Genomic DNA, 15915 nt, shown 5'->3' on the forward strand with positions numbered 1-15915 from the left:
TAGAATATGTTGGTTACAGCATGTACTGCCAGTACCAGTATCGTATAGATACCATGTCATTCTGATGGAAAAATAGTATGAAGTCTGGTACTGGAACTTAAAACTTTGATCTTGACACCTGTCAGTGTATGAAGACGACTTAAATACTAAATTCTTACCATATACATGACAAGGTGATTTAGAAAACACGCAACATGGAATCCCTTGAGTGAACCAATTACCCATGATCTCATGATTGTAGATGTGGAGAAGTTACTCCACCAAGAGTGAGGCACTTCAGCTAAGATGGATAATGATCAGTAATTAGAAGAGATTGATGACCGTGACTAAATCATTATCACAAGAAACATAAAAGAATGAAACTTATAAACACATGATTAAATATTATTTAAAATACTCAACAAAATTTTATCTTCCAATCGATAAGAACATAACCCTGAATGAGATAGCCATTCATAGACATTGGTAGTTGCATGCCAACTTCTTGTATTGCTAAGACCAATATCAAGTCACAATAAAGCTATGAAGAACTAAATATGGTCAACCAATATTAGCTCAAGGCTCAAGCATTTAATAGAATCCCCATAAAATCCAATATTCCACTCCGAGGGCATTTGCAGGAAAAAAATTCCAAGGTTCATCCTAACACTATATAAAAGCAGCTTAATTTCCTAACTTTTCAGTTCCCATAATGTCCCTAATTTATTCTCTCTCTTAGATGTTTAAACATCCCAAACTTCTGCTTTTTTTATTTTAAACAGTTCCTAATATTGCTAGATTGAGTCCAAGAAGGAACTCACGTTACAAGACTCAGAGGAATAGACCAAAGGAGAAAGTCTATTCAAGTTAGGATTTCCATGATTTCTAGGATTATATGGATGAAAAGAATTTCACATCTAAAATTTAAATTCATAGTGATCTATTGCTTATGGCAAAACTTAACTTATCTAGGTTAGAATTCTAATACACAAAAATAATTCAAATAGTTCTACAATTAAGGTTTATTAGCATCTAATTCATGTTAATTTTTTAAAAATTATTTTGTTTAGTAGTAGTGACATGTGGTCACATGTGCATTATACCTAGTAGATAGAAAAGTAGACAACGAAGAACTAACAAACTGCTCAGCTGGATTAAATTGCTAATATAAGGTTCAACAAGGAATATATCCAGAGCTACGTGCCAATTGGGCTTATGTGGAGTGCATTTACGCTATGCAACAGTTCAAGTTGTTGGGTCAGCTCTTTTGTGGACAAAATAAAGGCCCAAGGATGGATTATCATGGTAAGATCCTACTTCCTTCACATGACTATCTGCAAATTTATTAATCCACTATGCCACCTAAAATGAATTTCAGAAGAATGCTTCCCTTTTATAGCCTTAGTCAACCTTTGGTTGTTCATCATGGTTGATCAATTGGTAGTTCAAACTAATGGAGCATTGATAAGAAGTAATGTCATGTGGAAACTAGTGCCATGCAGGTGAGAATCCCAGAAAGAAAGATCCACCATGAGGATTCTGCATGTTTATAAATTTTTGAAGCTGATATGCAATTCCACAACCAAAACCAATTGTCCTTTCATAAAACATTACATCAAACCTCATTCCGACATAAGATAGCCATGTTAAACTAACACGTCTATCCTTGAATCTTTTTTCTTTTTTAAGAGCTAAATTCTCGCATCCAATGCTGATATCCATACTGTTATATCATAACTAGTTTACTCTATGATAGAAAATCAAATTAAACTAAATCTCACATGTGTTCCTGAATATTCTTTTAGGACTGCTTATTGCCCATGTCCAATTATGATATCCATATCAATCTCCTCAGGCCAAAGTTTAAGAAGCACTATTAGCCAAAATGTCAAATGTGTGCAAGTATCAGGAAGCTCAAAATAATAAATATGCATTAACCTAAAAATATTAAAGCATCTATATATCACTGAACATTCTGTTTTTATTTAAATATTTGTGTCCAACATACTAAATCATCAAGACCCTTGAAGTAATTATACACTTGTCTTGATAAATTCAATTCAATGGGCCAATCAGTGAAAAGCGACAATAATGCCATCATGCTATGAAATATGAATATAGGAAGTGCCAAGAAATACCATTCTACATTGCAGTGTCATTCTACATTACAACTAAGGAACAGATCAGAAAAAGCTGAAGAGATTAAGAATGGGATAATTATAAAACATAATTTGTATGGTCACACAATCTACTCAATATCACCTGCTTTATGCTCAAATTATATGCCTAAATGTTGTCAACCAATTGTAATATGAGAATATTTGAACAATGATAAAGATAAAGGTTCAGAAATTTTTGAGTCCAGATAGTATCTAATTTCCTCCAAATTCCTACACCATTTAATGCTATTAGTTCTACGTATTCTGGCAAAGCATGAATTACAGCACATTTTGAACTTTGAAAAGCCAGTATGTTTCAAGATATGAATATTTGTTTGACTAGAAGACTGCTAAAATTTTGTGGATATTTTAGTTGTCAGAATCCCTAATAGTTGATAAGTTTAATCACTGTTGTTCTACTTTCCAGCAATTTTAAAGAACGCTCAAATGTTTGTAATGAATAGATCCATGAGTCATGGCTTCTGTAACTTTTTCTTTCTTCTTTTCTTTCCAAAACCAACAATGAAACAAAGATCTTTGAACATTGTGCTCGATAATTTAGTTCATGAACATTTGTATAATTGTAGACTACCTCAGGAAGCCTAGCTGTGAAAGGTGGGATCCCTGTTATGAACTCGAACAAGATAATCCCCACAGACCACCAGTCTGCAGCATAGCCTGCAGAAAAATAGCAAAGAAGGTAATTTCATCTTCTTAAAAAACTTGACAAAAAGCTTGCAATATGGAATGTGCTAAACCATGTGCAGTTCCAAGAAGAATTTCAGGTGCCAAATAGTCAGGTGTCCCAACAGCAGAACGTCGGCTTCTCTTTACTCTTCGGTGAGCATTTGCAGAAAAAGCATGCTGGTTCTGGCCATCTAATAGAATGGAATCAGTTGTCCCAGATGCAGACAAGTCCATCGCGCTATTGATCAGGCCAATTTTTGATAGTCCAAAGTCTGTAAGCTGGTACAAATAGAAATCACTATGCATTTTCATTAATAACAAAAAAAGTCTGGAAGCTGGAAGAAGTCACTATGAATTTTCATTAATAATAAAAACATTTCTCCAAGTCATATTAAGATACATCGACTATATGATAAGACTGTGGGCCACTAGAATGTTGTGCATGATGTGTCATTCATCACTAATATTTCTCTTGCTTATGTTCATGATGCAAAGAAAAAAATATGGGATTTTACAAGCTAATGCCTAAAAAAAGGGTTAAGTTGACAAAATCATAAAATGTCAGGTCACCTTAATGTGCCCGTCACGAGCTATCAGTATGTTGTCTGGCTTCAGATCACGATGAATAATTCCCAGTGAATGAAGATATTCCAATGCAAGAACCTAATATAGCATAACAAGCACAATAAGGAAAAGGTTTCAAAAGAATGTAACAATATTGCATGAAATTAGTCTTGAACGAACCAGTTCAGCAACATAAATGCGAGCTACATCTTCCTCCAAGCAACCAACTTTTCTAAGCAGGGAATATAGGTCACCTCCATTGAGATATTCCATGGCCAAATAAAGGTTGTCTCTGCAGGTGAAGGAGTAAAAGAAACGGACCTGCAAAAGTACAAGAAGAATATGGGATGAATCTTGCACCTAAATAAATATTGTTTGGCTGATGCAGAAGCTTTAGCTACATAAGCATCAAGAATGATGATAATAAATGAAAGCCAGAAAATGGAACATGTCTAGTTTTTCTGTTTATATACTCTAAACTATGCAGAAAACTTGGTTTGTTTATGTTCTGATGATGAACAAGCTAAACAGCAACAACGAACATATAGTTAAAAAAGAAGCATTTCAATAAAAATAATAGAGAATAGCTCATTGAATTTGACTCAGCATGATGAAAAAAGTAAATTTGTAAAAAATGAAGGATTATACAAGAGGATGAATTTTATGACATGAAACCTCAGTCATACTCTGCATGCAAGAAGCATATATCAATCAGGGGTGAAGTCAGGTTTCATGCTAAGGGGGGGCCAAGTTACTTTGTAAAGACAATGATCATATTGTTATAATAGCCAAATAAAATGTTTTAGTCTTTCACTTGATTATACTTTTTCTTTTCCTTTGAAATGTGGATAATTTTGGATTAAAGAATCAAATATTCTTAAGGAGAAGATGCATAAGAATCTGACAGAGGAAGATGTATTCATGATAATCAAATTTTAACCATTAGGTGGAAAAAATACTGTAATCTATTTATATTTGGATCACACTCATGAACCAAGATCACATATTCATATATATTCTCTTAAAACAAATTATTGTAGCTATAGATGCATTTAAAGCCAGTCCATGAAAATAATCTGGGAAGCCTCCAGTGCAATTACAGGCAGAACTAGAAAAGAGTCAATAGGAGGGAGATGATTCTTAATAGGCTATCCATGAATGCAAAATGCAAAAGGAAAGTTACTAGGAGCAACTGAACCTAGAGAAAGCAAAATGAGAAAGATGTAGGAGTTGCATACAGGAATAGGAACTGAAAAATGCATGATGGTGGGAGGCTGGGGTGCCTGACAATTCATGTCTTTATCAAGTTTCTTCAAAATCTAGAACAGGAAAATATGTTAGAAAGATTTAAAACAAAATCCTAGGAGTTTTGGCTCTCATATAGGGGTTTTAAGGAAAGATATCTGTCTTTGTTAATGGGATGTCAAGAGGAAATGGGCAACATTCTACAATGAAAGCCTCCATGCTAAGAAGCACTCCACAAGAAGTGGGGCTGTGGCTGCATCTATAGGAATTATTTCAAACTTTAAGGGTGCCTATAGCACTAAAATGAATGAGTCTGGAGCACCATGCCATCCAGATTAGTAATATGTCAGCAAAATTTCACTGACTTTTTTTGGGTAGAGGGGGGATAGTTTAATGTAGCTGTTCCCCTGGTGATACACAAACTCATTCATTCAAAAAAAGAGAGATATATATTCAAGGCTCGCAAGAAACAAGATCTTTTTTGCTTGAAAATGTACCAAAGGCAAAGAAAGAAAATGAAATTACCACAAATGGATTTCTGATTGTGATTAAAATATTACGCTCAGCCAATATGCGCTCAACATCATTTTTCCGTATCATATCCAATTTCTTAAGTACCTGCAGCAACAACAATCTAAAATTACCTAATCAGTTTTTGACATGTAGACAACAAGATCACTTTGTTAGGCCAAACTATATAACTCTGCAATTAATTCTTTAGTGATGGATAGCTCTCTCGATATGATGGGAAGAAAAGCAATACCAACAAATTCAAAATCAAATGAAATAGGCTGATACCAACAGGTTAAATAAAGAAAAGATAGATAATTGGACATGTCCACGTCTACCAAAAAAAAGAAAGGGCTTGTAGCAAATACAAATGTATAGTTTGATTATGAAAGAAAGTCACATGAAAGTGTAGTCCAGAGATGCACATGTGATATATGCCTTTTCCAACACCAAATGGTGAAATTACATGCTATATCAAAACAGCTATCTCAGCAAAATGAATAAAGGAAACCAATGATAACCACGAAACAACATTTGCAAGCATAGAATAACAAGGCAACAACTGCTTAATTGCATGGAAGAAGAAAATTAGAATTATACGTGTAACTAATATAAGGTCAATAACACTTGTTCAGTCTAACAATTGTGCTCAAATGCTTGCTAATGGTGATCTTTTTAGTCAAAACATAAAAGCAGCGATGTATTTCATATTTTCAATCTAATTTTCTGAAAAGACATGATATAAAAATAGTATACATTTAGACTTGTGTATGGCTGGTACTCAAACTGGCATATGAAACAAACAAGTCGGTTGAGGGTTTTAAAGAATTGGATCGGTTTTTGGTTACTGCTACCAGACTATATTTGGTTTTGGTGTGGTTTTGACCAAAGACTCTGTGGGTCACCATGGATAAGAAAAGCCTTAAAACCCAAACCAGGCCCTATGATAGTGGACAATGTAGTGGGCCATATAATATTCAAGGCTCGGTTGAGGTAATTAAGGAGGAAACATGGCTCATAGTTAAGTGAATGAACTACTGGATACTAAAAAGAAAAGTGAAGCAGCCCGCATGATAATACCTATACTAAAACCCTATATCTCAATTTCATTGGACTTTTTGAAAATGGAGATTACAAGTACACTAATAACTAATAAGGTTTGAAGTTTCCATCGAAACCAATCCATTGCAGCCAAAAAGGACCAGTGTTGCCTGAAACCGATCTAAAACTAACCAAAATTTTCAGGTTTGCTCCATTTGGCAGTTTCGGCCAGTTTTGGCAGCTTCAGCCTGAAAAAACAGAAAGTATTTTTCACTTTTTTGTTTAATATGCATTTATCAAAGGCTCTAGTCACCAAATTTGCCCTATTCTTGTTGAAGCTTTATTAATATGATGAGTAGCCTGGCTCTTGAAAAAATGAAATAAAATGTTCATACATATATGGGTTTCTTCCTTAAAAGGGTTATTCGAGTGATAGAAAGAGCCATACTCATGCTTCTTTTAATTTTTAGCTTAGATGGGTTATCAATGTGGAATAGAATGAAATATTCCTAAATGGGTGTTCTCTTGCTTAGATGGGTTATTAAAATAAGTAGAACGTAATACTTGTTAAATGCATTTTTTTTGCTTAATCACTCATTCATTCACGTCAAAAGGCTTAGTTTTCCTTTGTTGCTAGAATTATATTATCAGAAATTCAATTCAAATTTTCTAGAGTCCTCTTCTTAGTTTCAAACAATTCATGTAATAAGAAAAGACTTTGCAGCTAATTAAACCTTTTTTATTCATTTATGACTCTTCTAGAGTTCACATGATGAAAGGAAAATGTTGTCCTTCTTCAAGAACCTATGTCCATAGATCTTGGAATTTGAGGCTTGCACTAGCTAAGCAATCTTGAATGTTAAAAAGATTTCTTATATGAGAAAAAGGTCTTTTGACGGTAGGTGACATAGAAACATAGAGATCAGAAAGAAAAAGTGGGAGTAGCAAAAAGCTCTCTAGACTTAGGTTGGACTTGTCTTACAACACCATTGTGTTGAGAAGTTCTAATACTCACCAATGAAGAACTGCGAAGAAAATAAATTAAAAAATATATATTCATCAATTTTTGATGGCAACAACTCAATGCCTTTGCTGACTTAATCAACATAACCATGGAAATCAACGGGCAATGGTGCACTGGATTCATAAAACTTGGAAGCACATTGTTTAGATCCCATTCAGACAGCAGATTGTAATAGTGAAAGAGTCGGAGATTAGAATGAACAACAAGGTGTCAAGGTCATCCATTTAAAGCATGCAAATATTGTTAATTAGTTAAACAAACACCAAATAATATCTTTTTAAAGCATGTACCTTTATTGCAAATAGATCTCCTGTTGTCCGTTTTCGAGCAAGAAAAACCTGACCAAAGGCCCCTCTACTGATTGGTTTGATAATATCAAAATCATCAATACTCATCCGCTCTTTGTGCAGGGGATGTAAAGGAGCTGGGGTCATACGCTGAGCAGCACTTGACGTAGAAGGTTCTCTGATTTCTTCAGGTTGGCCCATGTTCTTAAATCTTTTTTTATCCCTTAGTTCAATAGCCAGTAGAAATTTCTCTCTGAGCATTCCCATCAAAGTTGTTTTTCAGATGTAGTTCTCCATGCATCAAATGTGAAAAAATTCATAAAAATGTATTCTCAAAGCTGAAACCAAAACTTACTTAAGTAATTTTTTTATGTGGCTTCCAAATGTGTCTATTATCAAAGCCTTGAGCTGGCTATGTTGCAGAATGTCCAATATTTCATGCAACCACTTGTTCAAGAGCTCAGAGGCCCCTTCATTTGCAAGATCACAGCTTGCAACCTTACGAGCTATATCAGCCATTTCATTCATCTGCAAAACAAGATTTATCTAAATAAACAAAGAGAAACTTCCTTTCTTCATTTTCGCAAGTCATGTAGAAGGAACGGCAACAACATAATTAGGGGTGCAAATGAGCCAACCAGTTTGCAAGCTACTCGAGCTTGACTCGTGTCCAAGCTTGAGTCGTCTTGACTATTACCGAGCTCAAGAAGCTCGATTCAAGCTCGACGAAAACAGTTTTTTGAGTTGAGCTCAAGTAGCAAAATACTCGGTTCGAAGGCTCGGTACCAATTCGAGGAAATATATATATAATAGTATTATTTTTTATTTATAATATATTATTAATTTAGTATTTACAATATAATATTTTGTTTTAATCATATTTTTTACTTATGACCAAGGCTTGAATTCGGACTCGAACTCGAGTTTGAGTATGGCTCGGTTGATGTTCGAGTTGAGTCGAGTCAATCTTGAGTATTGCTTTTTTTAATTGAGTTGAGTTCGAGCTTGGATATTAAGGCTCGATCGATCTCGAGTCGAGTTTCGAGCCTGAGTATTTTGAATCGAGTCAAACTCGAGCCTCTAGCTACTCGACTTGGCTTAGCTCGATCGCAACCCTAAACATAATCTAAATGGAATATTTAATTAGAAAAGAGAAAAAAGAGATAGAGAAAAAGTAAACCTCATTTCTAATGATATGACAAAAAAGTCATAGGGCTAAAGCAAAAGGGAGCTGATACTAACCAAAATTACAGAGAAACTGGAATACAAGAATTAAATTAGCATGAAAATTTTATTTTTTGATCATATTCTTCTGTTAACATATCTTTACTCTAACATATTTCACATCACTACAAATTTACGAGAAATCTCAAGAAGCAAATGTTTTGAAATGCAAAATTATGTTGGTTTCCAATCAGGGAAGATACCTAAAGCATCAGTTTTCACAATCAAACCCTGAAATCACCTAAAGCGTCCAAATTCTCTTATCTATCTAGGCCTGCCTTTCCCTTTCAGAAATACCAGCATCCATCCTATGGATTTAGGTTTATTCTCCTTTTACTTTGTGAATCTTTAGGATTTTTCAACATATTCTGAAAGTCATATAACAAAATTCAAGAAAGAATATGGTATTATCATCAAAACAAGCCACCTGATTTACATCCTCATGCTCAGAAGGGTTGTTATGCTCTAACCAATATAAATCAAAGTGGCTTGATCTAGGAGTGGTTGTAGAGGAAGCTGGTGTCATGCTACCATTGGAAGAACTACGACCACACGCTCCAATCTTCATAGCCAAAAGAATCTTCAAATTATTAGAAGTTGCCACATGAGAATCATCTATGCAAGCCGTGTCCATCTCGTGAAGATCTTCAAACATCCCTTCCATACCTTTGCTGTGCCACTCTTGTACTCTAGGAGAATGAGACTCAGATCCCATGACTGAGTTAGCACTTTGCACCCTTGAAATCTCAGGACTGCTACATGATGCACGGTTACTCTGATTGTAAGACTCCACAATCTGCTCTAGTATCTCTGCAATTTTTAGTAGCCTTTCTTCCACATCAAAACCTTCTAAATCACACTTGTCAGCATAAGCACATATATAGGAATGAGATTCCAAATGAGAAGTTGGAACATTCTCCTCACATATCCTGCAAATTACTGTATGTAGCCCTTCGGAACATTCTTCTCTTTCTTGAAGTGAATCACAACGGGACTCGCGTAACAGCTCTTCTGGATGACTGCCATCTAATCCATGATGTTGTGAAACAACATCCACATGACTGGAGGATAAGACTTTTCTTTTTACAGGAGAACTGAAACTGCAAGCATCAGATTCTACAGTGAATCTCTGACTTGTACGGATGGAAATCTGCAAGAATGAGAGGAATATCGTAAGATATAATAGGTTACTTCCTAAAGATTTGGTACCTGTTAAAACATGCATTAAATTCCTCAAGTTGAAAAATACCTCACTATGTTCCTCCGAAGGATGTTTGACTAGGCTATCCAAACCTAGGTCAGCATGGTCATGCTTGGAAATCCATTTCATTTCAACAGCAGGAACACGTTCTAGACACTGCTTGAATCGATCAAGAGAGTCCTCATTCGTTTGTCCACTATCTTTCTGCAACTGCAACAGCCTGGTGCAGCGTGTCAAGATGAAGAGCATGCGTGTTATAAGTTGCTTCACAGTGCCTACTTGGCACTTCTGCCTCCTATCAGCAAGGTCCTGAACTATTCTCTCACAGTTTTCCCGGAACTGAGAAGAGGTCATCTCTGTGCACTGCTGCGAGAGAATCAGTAAATCTTCAGCTATTTCTTGTACTTCCGATACAGAGTCCTTCTCAAAGGCATCAATTTCCCCGGCAAAAGCAGCCAGCTCTGCATTCACTGCTTCTTTAGCAGCATCAAACTTTGAATGTAATGATCCCAAAAGTTCCTGAATTCAACTCAAATCAAATACTATCATCTAAAAAAGGTGAAAAAAAAGAGGAGTGTACATAAATTTAATCGCATGAAAAAGAAAAAAATGCTTGTCATGATTCACTAAGTGGTCATTAGTTTTATCCATCCTTTATCTTGAAGTCCAAGTATTCATCAAAAGAAAAAAAGTAAAATACCCTCAAATCACTATAACTGCGGGCACGGAGATTGTCAGGTCTAATACCACCTCTAGGTCCCAGTTCATGTGAAAAACTTTTTTGGCCTTTTAACGCTATTTTAGCTGAACTGCTTTCTGGTATTGATTGTCTTCCAGTAAGATCTCTTTGATCCACAGAATATTTGGCTGCTGCAATATTCTTCTTCTTCTTCAGCAGTTTAGCCAGTGCCCTATTGACCTGCCAAATTCGTAACAGGATCGGTTCATAAAGCAGTGAAAGATATGTAGATTTGTATTAAGGTTGAGGCATCATGCATTTCAATCACAAATTACCTCAGGGTTATGAGTTCTAGAGGAAGCTTTATTAGAATCCTTGGTGCTTAGATACGAACTGAACCAACGACCACTCTTTTTACCAGCACGCAACACTGAAAAAATGCAGCAAAACCATATAAATGCTTTACATAATTGACTCCCAAATCATGTTGCTTCTTTGTTAAAGCAACATATATTAAATGCATAAGCCCGAAGACAAACTGCATTGAAACCATTAGTAGTACAACCGCCTATAAAGATTATTCATGAGCTATGACTACATAAGAGACTCAAACAAAGTTAAGCATAGCAAATATATATATATCACATGAATACATAAGTATTATCCCGTCCAAAAAGAGCTACTTTAGAGACAGCTTCTGCGGGAAGGTTTACAACTTGGCTCAAGGAAATTACACTGAGTTCCAACACTACATACTTGCTCAAGAGACACAATCATCAATTCTTTAAAACTACTCACTCGACATGGTTGCTTCCTCTTTTGCTTTGAAGCGACAAGATTGTTTGGTACAGTTTATAGAAAGTTCACAGAAACAGCTATTTGTTAGAGATTTTCAGGTTATTTAATTACAAGAGAATCAAAGGTAACTTCTCATAGGCTTGACATGGCAATCTGCCACGACCTTCATTAACCCTCAAAATCGTCTCTTTATTCCATTTTCTCACTCAAGATAAGAAAAAATGCATATTATTTGTGCTTCAGGTACAACAAATTTCCCCGTTATGTTAACAGATAATGTTGATACCAGAACAAAGACATCAAATAGCCAATAATTCTCCAATCAAGAACAGGTAAAGCTAGACAATTTAGACAGAAAATCGGCCATAAAACGGAAGAAAAAAAATAAAATTCCTACCTTTTCCATCAGCCACCAATGGATTCCCAACACCTGCGGCCTTATTCCTGGCAAACAGCCGGGCAGCCCGGCTCCTGGCCGACACGCAACCTCCAGCGCGCTCCACATTGGGCGCCGGGGAGTCGTCCCCGCCGGAGCTGGACAGGTCCTCCGGCGGCGCCCGGCGTGTCCTGATCCGGTTCAGCCCGGAAGGAATCCCTCCCGGATCGCCCTCCGCCATCCGATCCAAGAATCAAGAAAAGAAATAGAAATCGCCCTAAAGCCAATCCCTCTCCGGCGTTATCGCCGCCTCCCCGGGAAGAAGAATCGCATCACCTCCATGGGAGAAGAAGAGCAGCCGAAGGGATTGGGGTTTCAGAATGGAGTCAGAGAACCCAAGAGAGTTGAAATGGTCCTGGGGGCTTCGGTCGGCGCCGGTCTCGATCTCGTCGGGTTTAAAACGAGAAGGAGACAATTCAAACAAACGATTTTTTCTCTTTTTTTTTTTTTACTTTGGGTTATTTTTTTGGCTTTATATTTTGCGGGTTCGGATGAGAGAGGAGCGCAAAAAAGCGAAGGGGAGCGGCGGGCTCGGGGAGGGGAAGTGGGGAAGTGGGGAAGTGAGAGGTCGACCGTATAATTATTTTATAGATCAATGTTATAGGATGCCGGTTTCTTTCACACAATCTTTCCCATACTACATGGCAGCGTATTATTGGTTCGAAAGTGACACATCAGTAATCGTGAGACCGTGGAACTTTTCGTAACGGGAGGAACGCCGAGATGGCACGAAGACAGGAGGAGAGGGAGCAATTGTTGCACGTGCTGAATAAGGGGAAGAGCCACGTGTGGGTTTGACCGCGCATATGACGTTAGGACGGTTGTGGGCAGTACCAACGAATTTATAGTATTTATTTTTTCTTCTCACAATTATACAACTTAAAAAAAATAATTTGGAGATTAATCCTTACACAAAAAAAAAAAAAAATCCGAGGCCACATGTTACATTATAAGAAGATTAATGTTTTGTAATAAAAAACTCCATGAATATATCATAGGAAACACTTCCTTGTCGTCTCGCAGGCCAGCCATAAAGATCATTTTTTTGATATCAATATTAGACTATAGATTTTTTTCTCAAATCAACAAAAAAAATAAATTTTTGATGAAAGTAAGTATATATATATATATATATATATATATATATATATATATATATATATATATATATATATCCATTCTAATATTTCACAGAGTGAGAGACAGAATCTTGTTTTTCTTTTTAATATATTTATCTTAAAAACTTGAGTATTCAATTATTATAGGAATAAAATAAAAGATTGGCATAAATTAACATATTTGTGAACCTATGACTTCAGTACTTACAAGCATGACAAACTAAAATGTTTGTTTGAGCTATTAGTTGATAACTTTAAATTATTTATTACATGACTTCAATGTATCTAAAGTTGATTAGTTTGACTTCATTTTAAAACAGCCGCAAAAAAGTTTTTTAAAAAAATAGCAAATTTAAAGATGTCCTCTATATGAGAAAATAATTATCATCTTAGTAATCATAAGCAAATATAACTTTCTCAATGGCCATTTGTACATTGCTTTGAGAGTTTCAACCTAGCTTAGCTTGACAAGTCTAAAACATGAATAAACCATATATATTCTACATTATTGTTTTTCTATACTAGATGGTTAAGAATGATGAAGTGGAAATATGTGGACAACTTCAGGGCAACCACAACATTAGGTTCCAAAGGTCATAAGTTTATATCAATATCATCTTAAGATTTTTTATACAGTAATTAACATGTAATTTCAAGAGCTCGACAAACATTTTATGGAAGAAAATATTGCTTTTGCTTCTTCTATGACATGCTTTTTCATTTAATTACTTCCAAATTTTTATTAAGAAAAGGTTGTTCCGATTAGCTCAATTTTATGACTTTTGGTAATCAACTTGAGACTTAAGTCCTTCATATGCGACCTAATACTGTATTAACAATTAGTGATCTAGCTCCAAAATGATAAAGAAAAAAAAGGATATTTAATATCAATTAGTTTACAAACTATTGAGTCAGCATAAATTCTAACTATTACTTGTGAATATTGTCGGAAAACAATCACATAATTAAACAAGAAGTTAATGGAGAAGAATACTTGGTTACATATATTGAGGAAAATATATTTGATAGCATCGGTAATGAGACATTCATGGAATGGTTCCAAAATATATATAAGAATATATTGAGCATAATTATACTCATAATTTTAAATAAGAAACTGCATATTTGAGAAAGTGTTGATCCATGTGCTTTTCTAATTTAAGTTTTTAGATTTTCATAATTTATATTTACATACGACAGATTTGAATTACAATTTAAAGTTTAAAAATCACCTATTAAGTGAGAATTATCCCTCTGTATGAAATTTATGACTCCACTCTACTCACGTGAAAGAGTTTGCTAATGAATGTGGGAAAAGCTTGTTGGGGGATTCGATTCTTTAAAGTTCTGGTTTGCTGAAAACTTGTATTTCTTCATTCATTTTCTAAATCGAAAATAATAGAATTGGATCTCCCACTAATCTCTCATTTTGTATAAAAAAAGGAAAAGGTTTATCCTTAACTAATACACAAGAACCTACTCAAATTCTACTAATGTTATTCTCAACTAAGAGACATTTATTAGGAGTCGTGTTTTGATTGCTTGAAGAAGTATAAATTTATTATTGGATGTTAGATCTTAACAAATTCAAATGGCGTGATTGGATCCAAACATGATTCTTTGATTTAACTACCTAGTGTCTGGAATAATAAAATATATTACTAATGAGAAAAGGATGGCCTTATATTGTCAGGTAGTATTTGCCTCCAGTAGTTAATAGTCAAGCTAATGGTACAATTGTCTTAGGTTCCACATCTAATATATGCAATATTACTTTTTTTTTTTTAATTCTTGTAGCTAGATTTGGTGATTTGTCTGTTTGAAAAATGCATGTACATCCATGTATTCTTTAATGGATCGCTACTCCATCGTAGGCCTTTCCATGACTAACCCTTACCATTGAAATAGAGAAATGGAAAGTGTCTGCCTTGATAGCTACATTTCTCTTGCTTCTTTGTTGATAGTCTAATTTGTCTACGTATAGCGAATGCAAGGACTTTTGACTAGGGGTGGTGATCGGGTCGGGTCAAATATAAACGGGTCGGATCAGAAAATCATAAACCCGAACCCAATCTATTTATTAAACAGGTCAGAAATTACAACCTAAACCTGTCATGTTTAATAAACAGGTAACCCGATCCGACCCGTTTAACCTGTTTAATAAACAGGTAACCTGTTTGCCCAACCCGACTCGACCTGTTTAACTTGTTTAGCCCAACCCATCCCGACCTATTTAATCTATTTGCCCAACCCGACCCGACCTGTTTAACTTGTTTAACCCAACCCATCATGACCCGACCTGTTTAACATGCCCAACCCAACTTATTTAACCTGCCCAACCCAACCTGTTTAACCTGTGTTAACCCGACTCATATATTAAACGGGTTAAACGGGTCAGACATCTAAACTATGTATCCGACCCAATTAATAAATAGGTTAAACAGGTCAACCGGTTTACGACCCAAACTTGTTTAGGCCAAATCCACCTGTTTATGGCGGGTCGAACACGAGTTGGGTTGGCAAGTCGGATCATATTTTGCCACCCCTACTTTTGACTTGGGTGATTTTATCTCTTCTTTTTTGAAGCTCACAACAAGCTATGTCATAAGTCACAAATAGCATTGATACAATAGAAAATACTAGATGAGTAGTAAAACTCATAAAAAATGCCTAAAAACCATGCAAAATAGATACTGATTGAAATAAATAAAAAAAATATGTGTGCGTAATGATAATATAAAATGTGGGGAGATAATGATCTCTCTGAGTGATATGAATGAAGTATGCATCTACATAAATCATAAGCGATTCTTACATTGCATTGTATTAAGCAATTGCATATTTTACAACACTCCGTTTGGCTTAAGCCTGTGCGCTTTTTGTTCTAATTACTACAAAGATAAAAAAAATTCTTTTTATTGTTGTGAAATTCCTTGACACTGATGCATCTTAAAATTTATTTA

General features: G+C 35.3%; 1 protein-coding gene across 3 annotated transcripts in view; it reads right to left on the reverse strand.

Moving 5' to 3' along the window:
• The window catches only part of LOC103721249 (Protein kinase superfamily protein), a 30856-nt gene extending 18649 nt beyond the window's left edge, over positions 1–12207 (reverse strand). For all 3 annotated transcript variants that reach the window (XM_088716743.2, XM_088716744.2, XM_008811373.6), the window contains exons 1-12: positions 11796–12207; positions 10936–11030; positions 10622–10840; positions 9970–10440; positions 9148–9870; positions 7852–8024; positions 7500–7749; positions 5160–5252; positions 3570–3710; positions 3396–3488; positions 2897–3104; positions 2731–2816 (exon numbers count right to left, since the gene is read on the reverse strand). In XM_088716743.2, the coding sequence (XP_088572869.1) occupies positions 2731–2816; positions 2897–3104; positions 3396–3488; positions 3570–3710; positions 5160–5252; positions 7500–7749; positions 7852–8024; positions 9148–9870; positions 9970–10440; positions 10622–10840; positions 10936–11030; positions 11796–12015 (2772 nt within the window). In that variant the 5' untranslated portion in view covers positions 12016–12207. The remainder of the gene's footprint in view (positions 1–2730; positions 2817–2896; positions 3105–3395; positions 3489–3569; positions 3711–5159; positions 5253–7499; positions 7750–7851; positions 8025–9147; positions 9871–9969; positions 10441–10621; positions 10841–10935; positions 11031–11795) is intronic.
• Between the last annotated feature and the right edge of the window lie 3708 nt (positions 12208–15915).

The sequence above is a fragment of the Phoenix dactylifera genome, chromosome 2 (genome assembly GCF_051530095.1).
Source record: "Phoenix dactylifera cultivar Ajwa chromosome 2, Ajwa_hap1_PhDact_Kaust_v1.1, whole genome shotgun sequence".
NCBI lineage: Eukaryota > Viridiplantae > Streptophyta > Magnoliopsida > Arecales > Arecaceae > Phoenix > Phoenix dactylifera.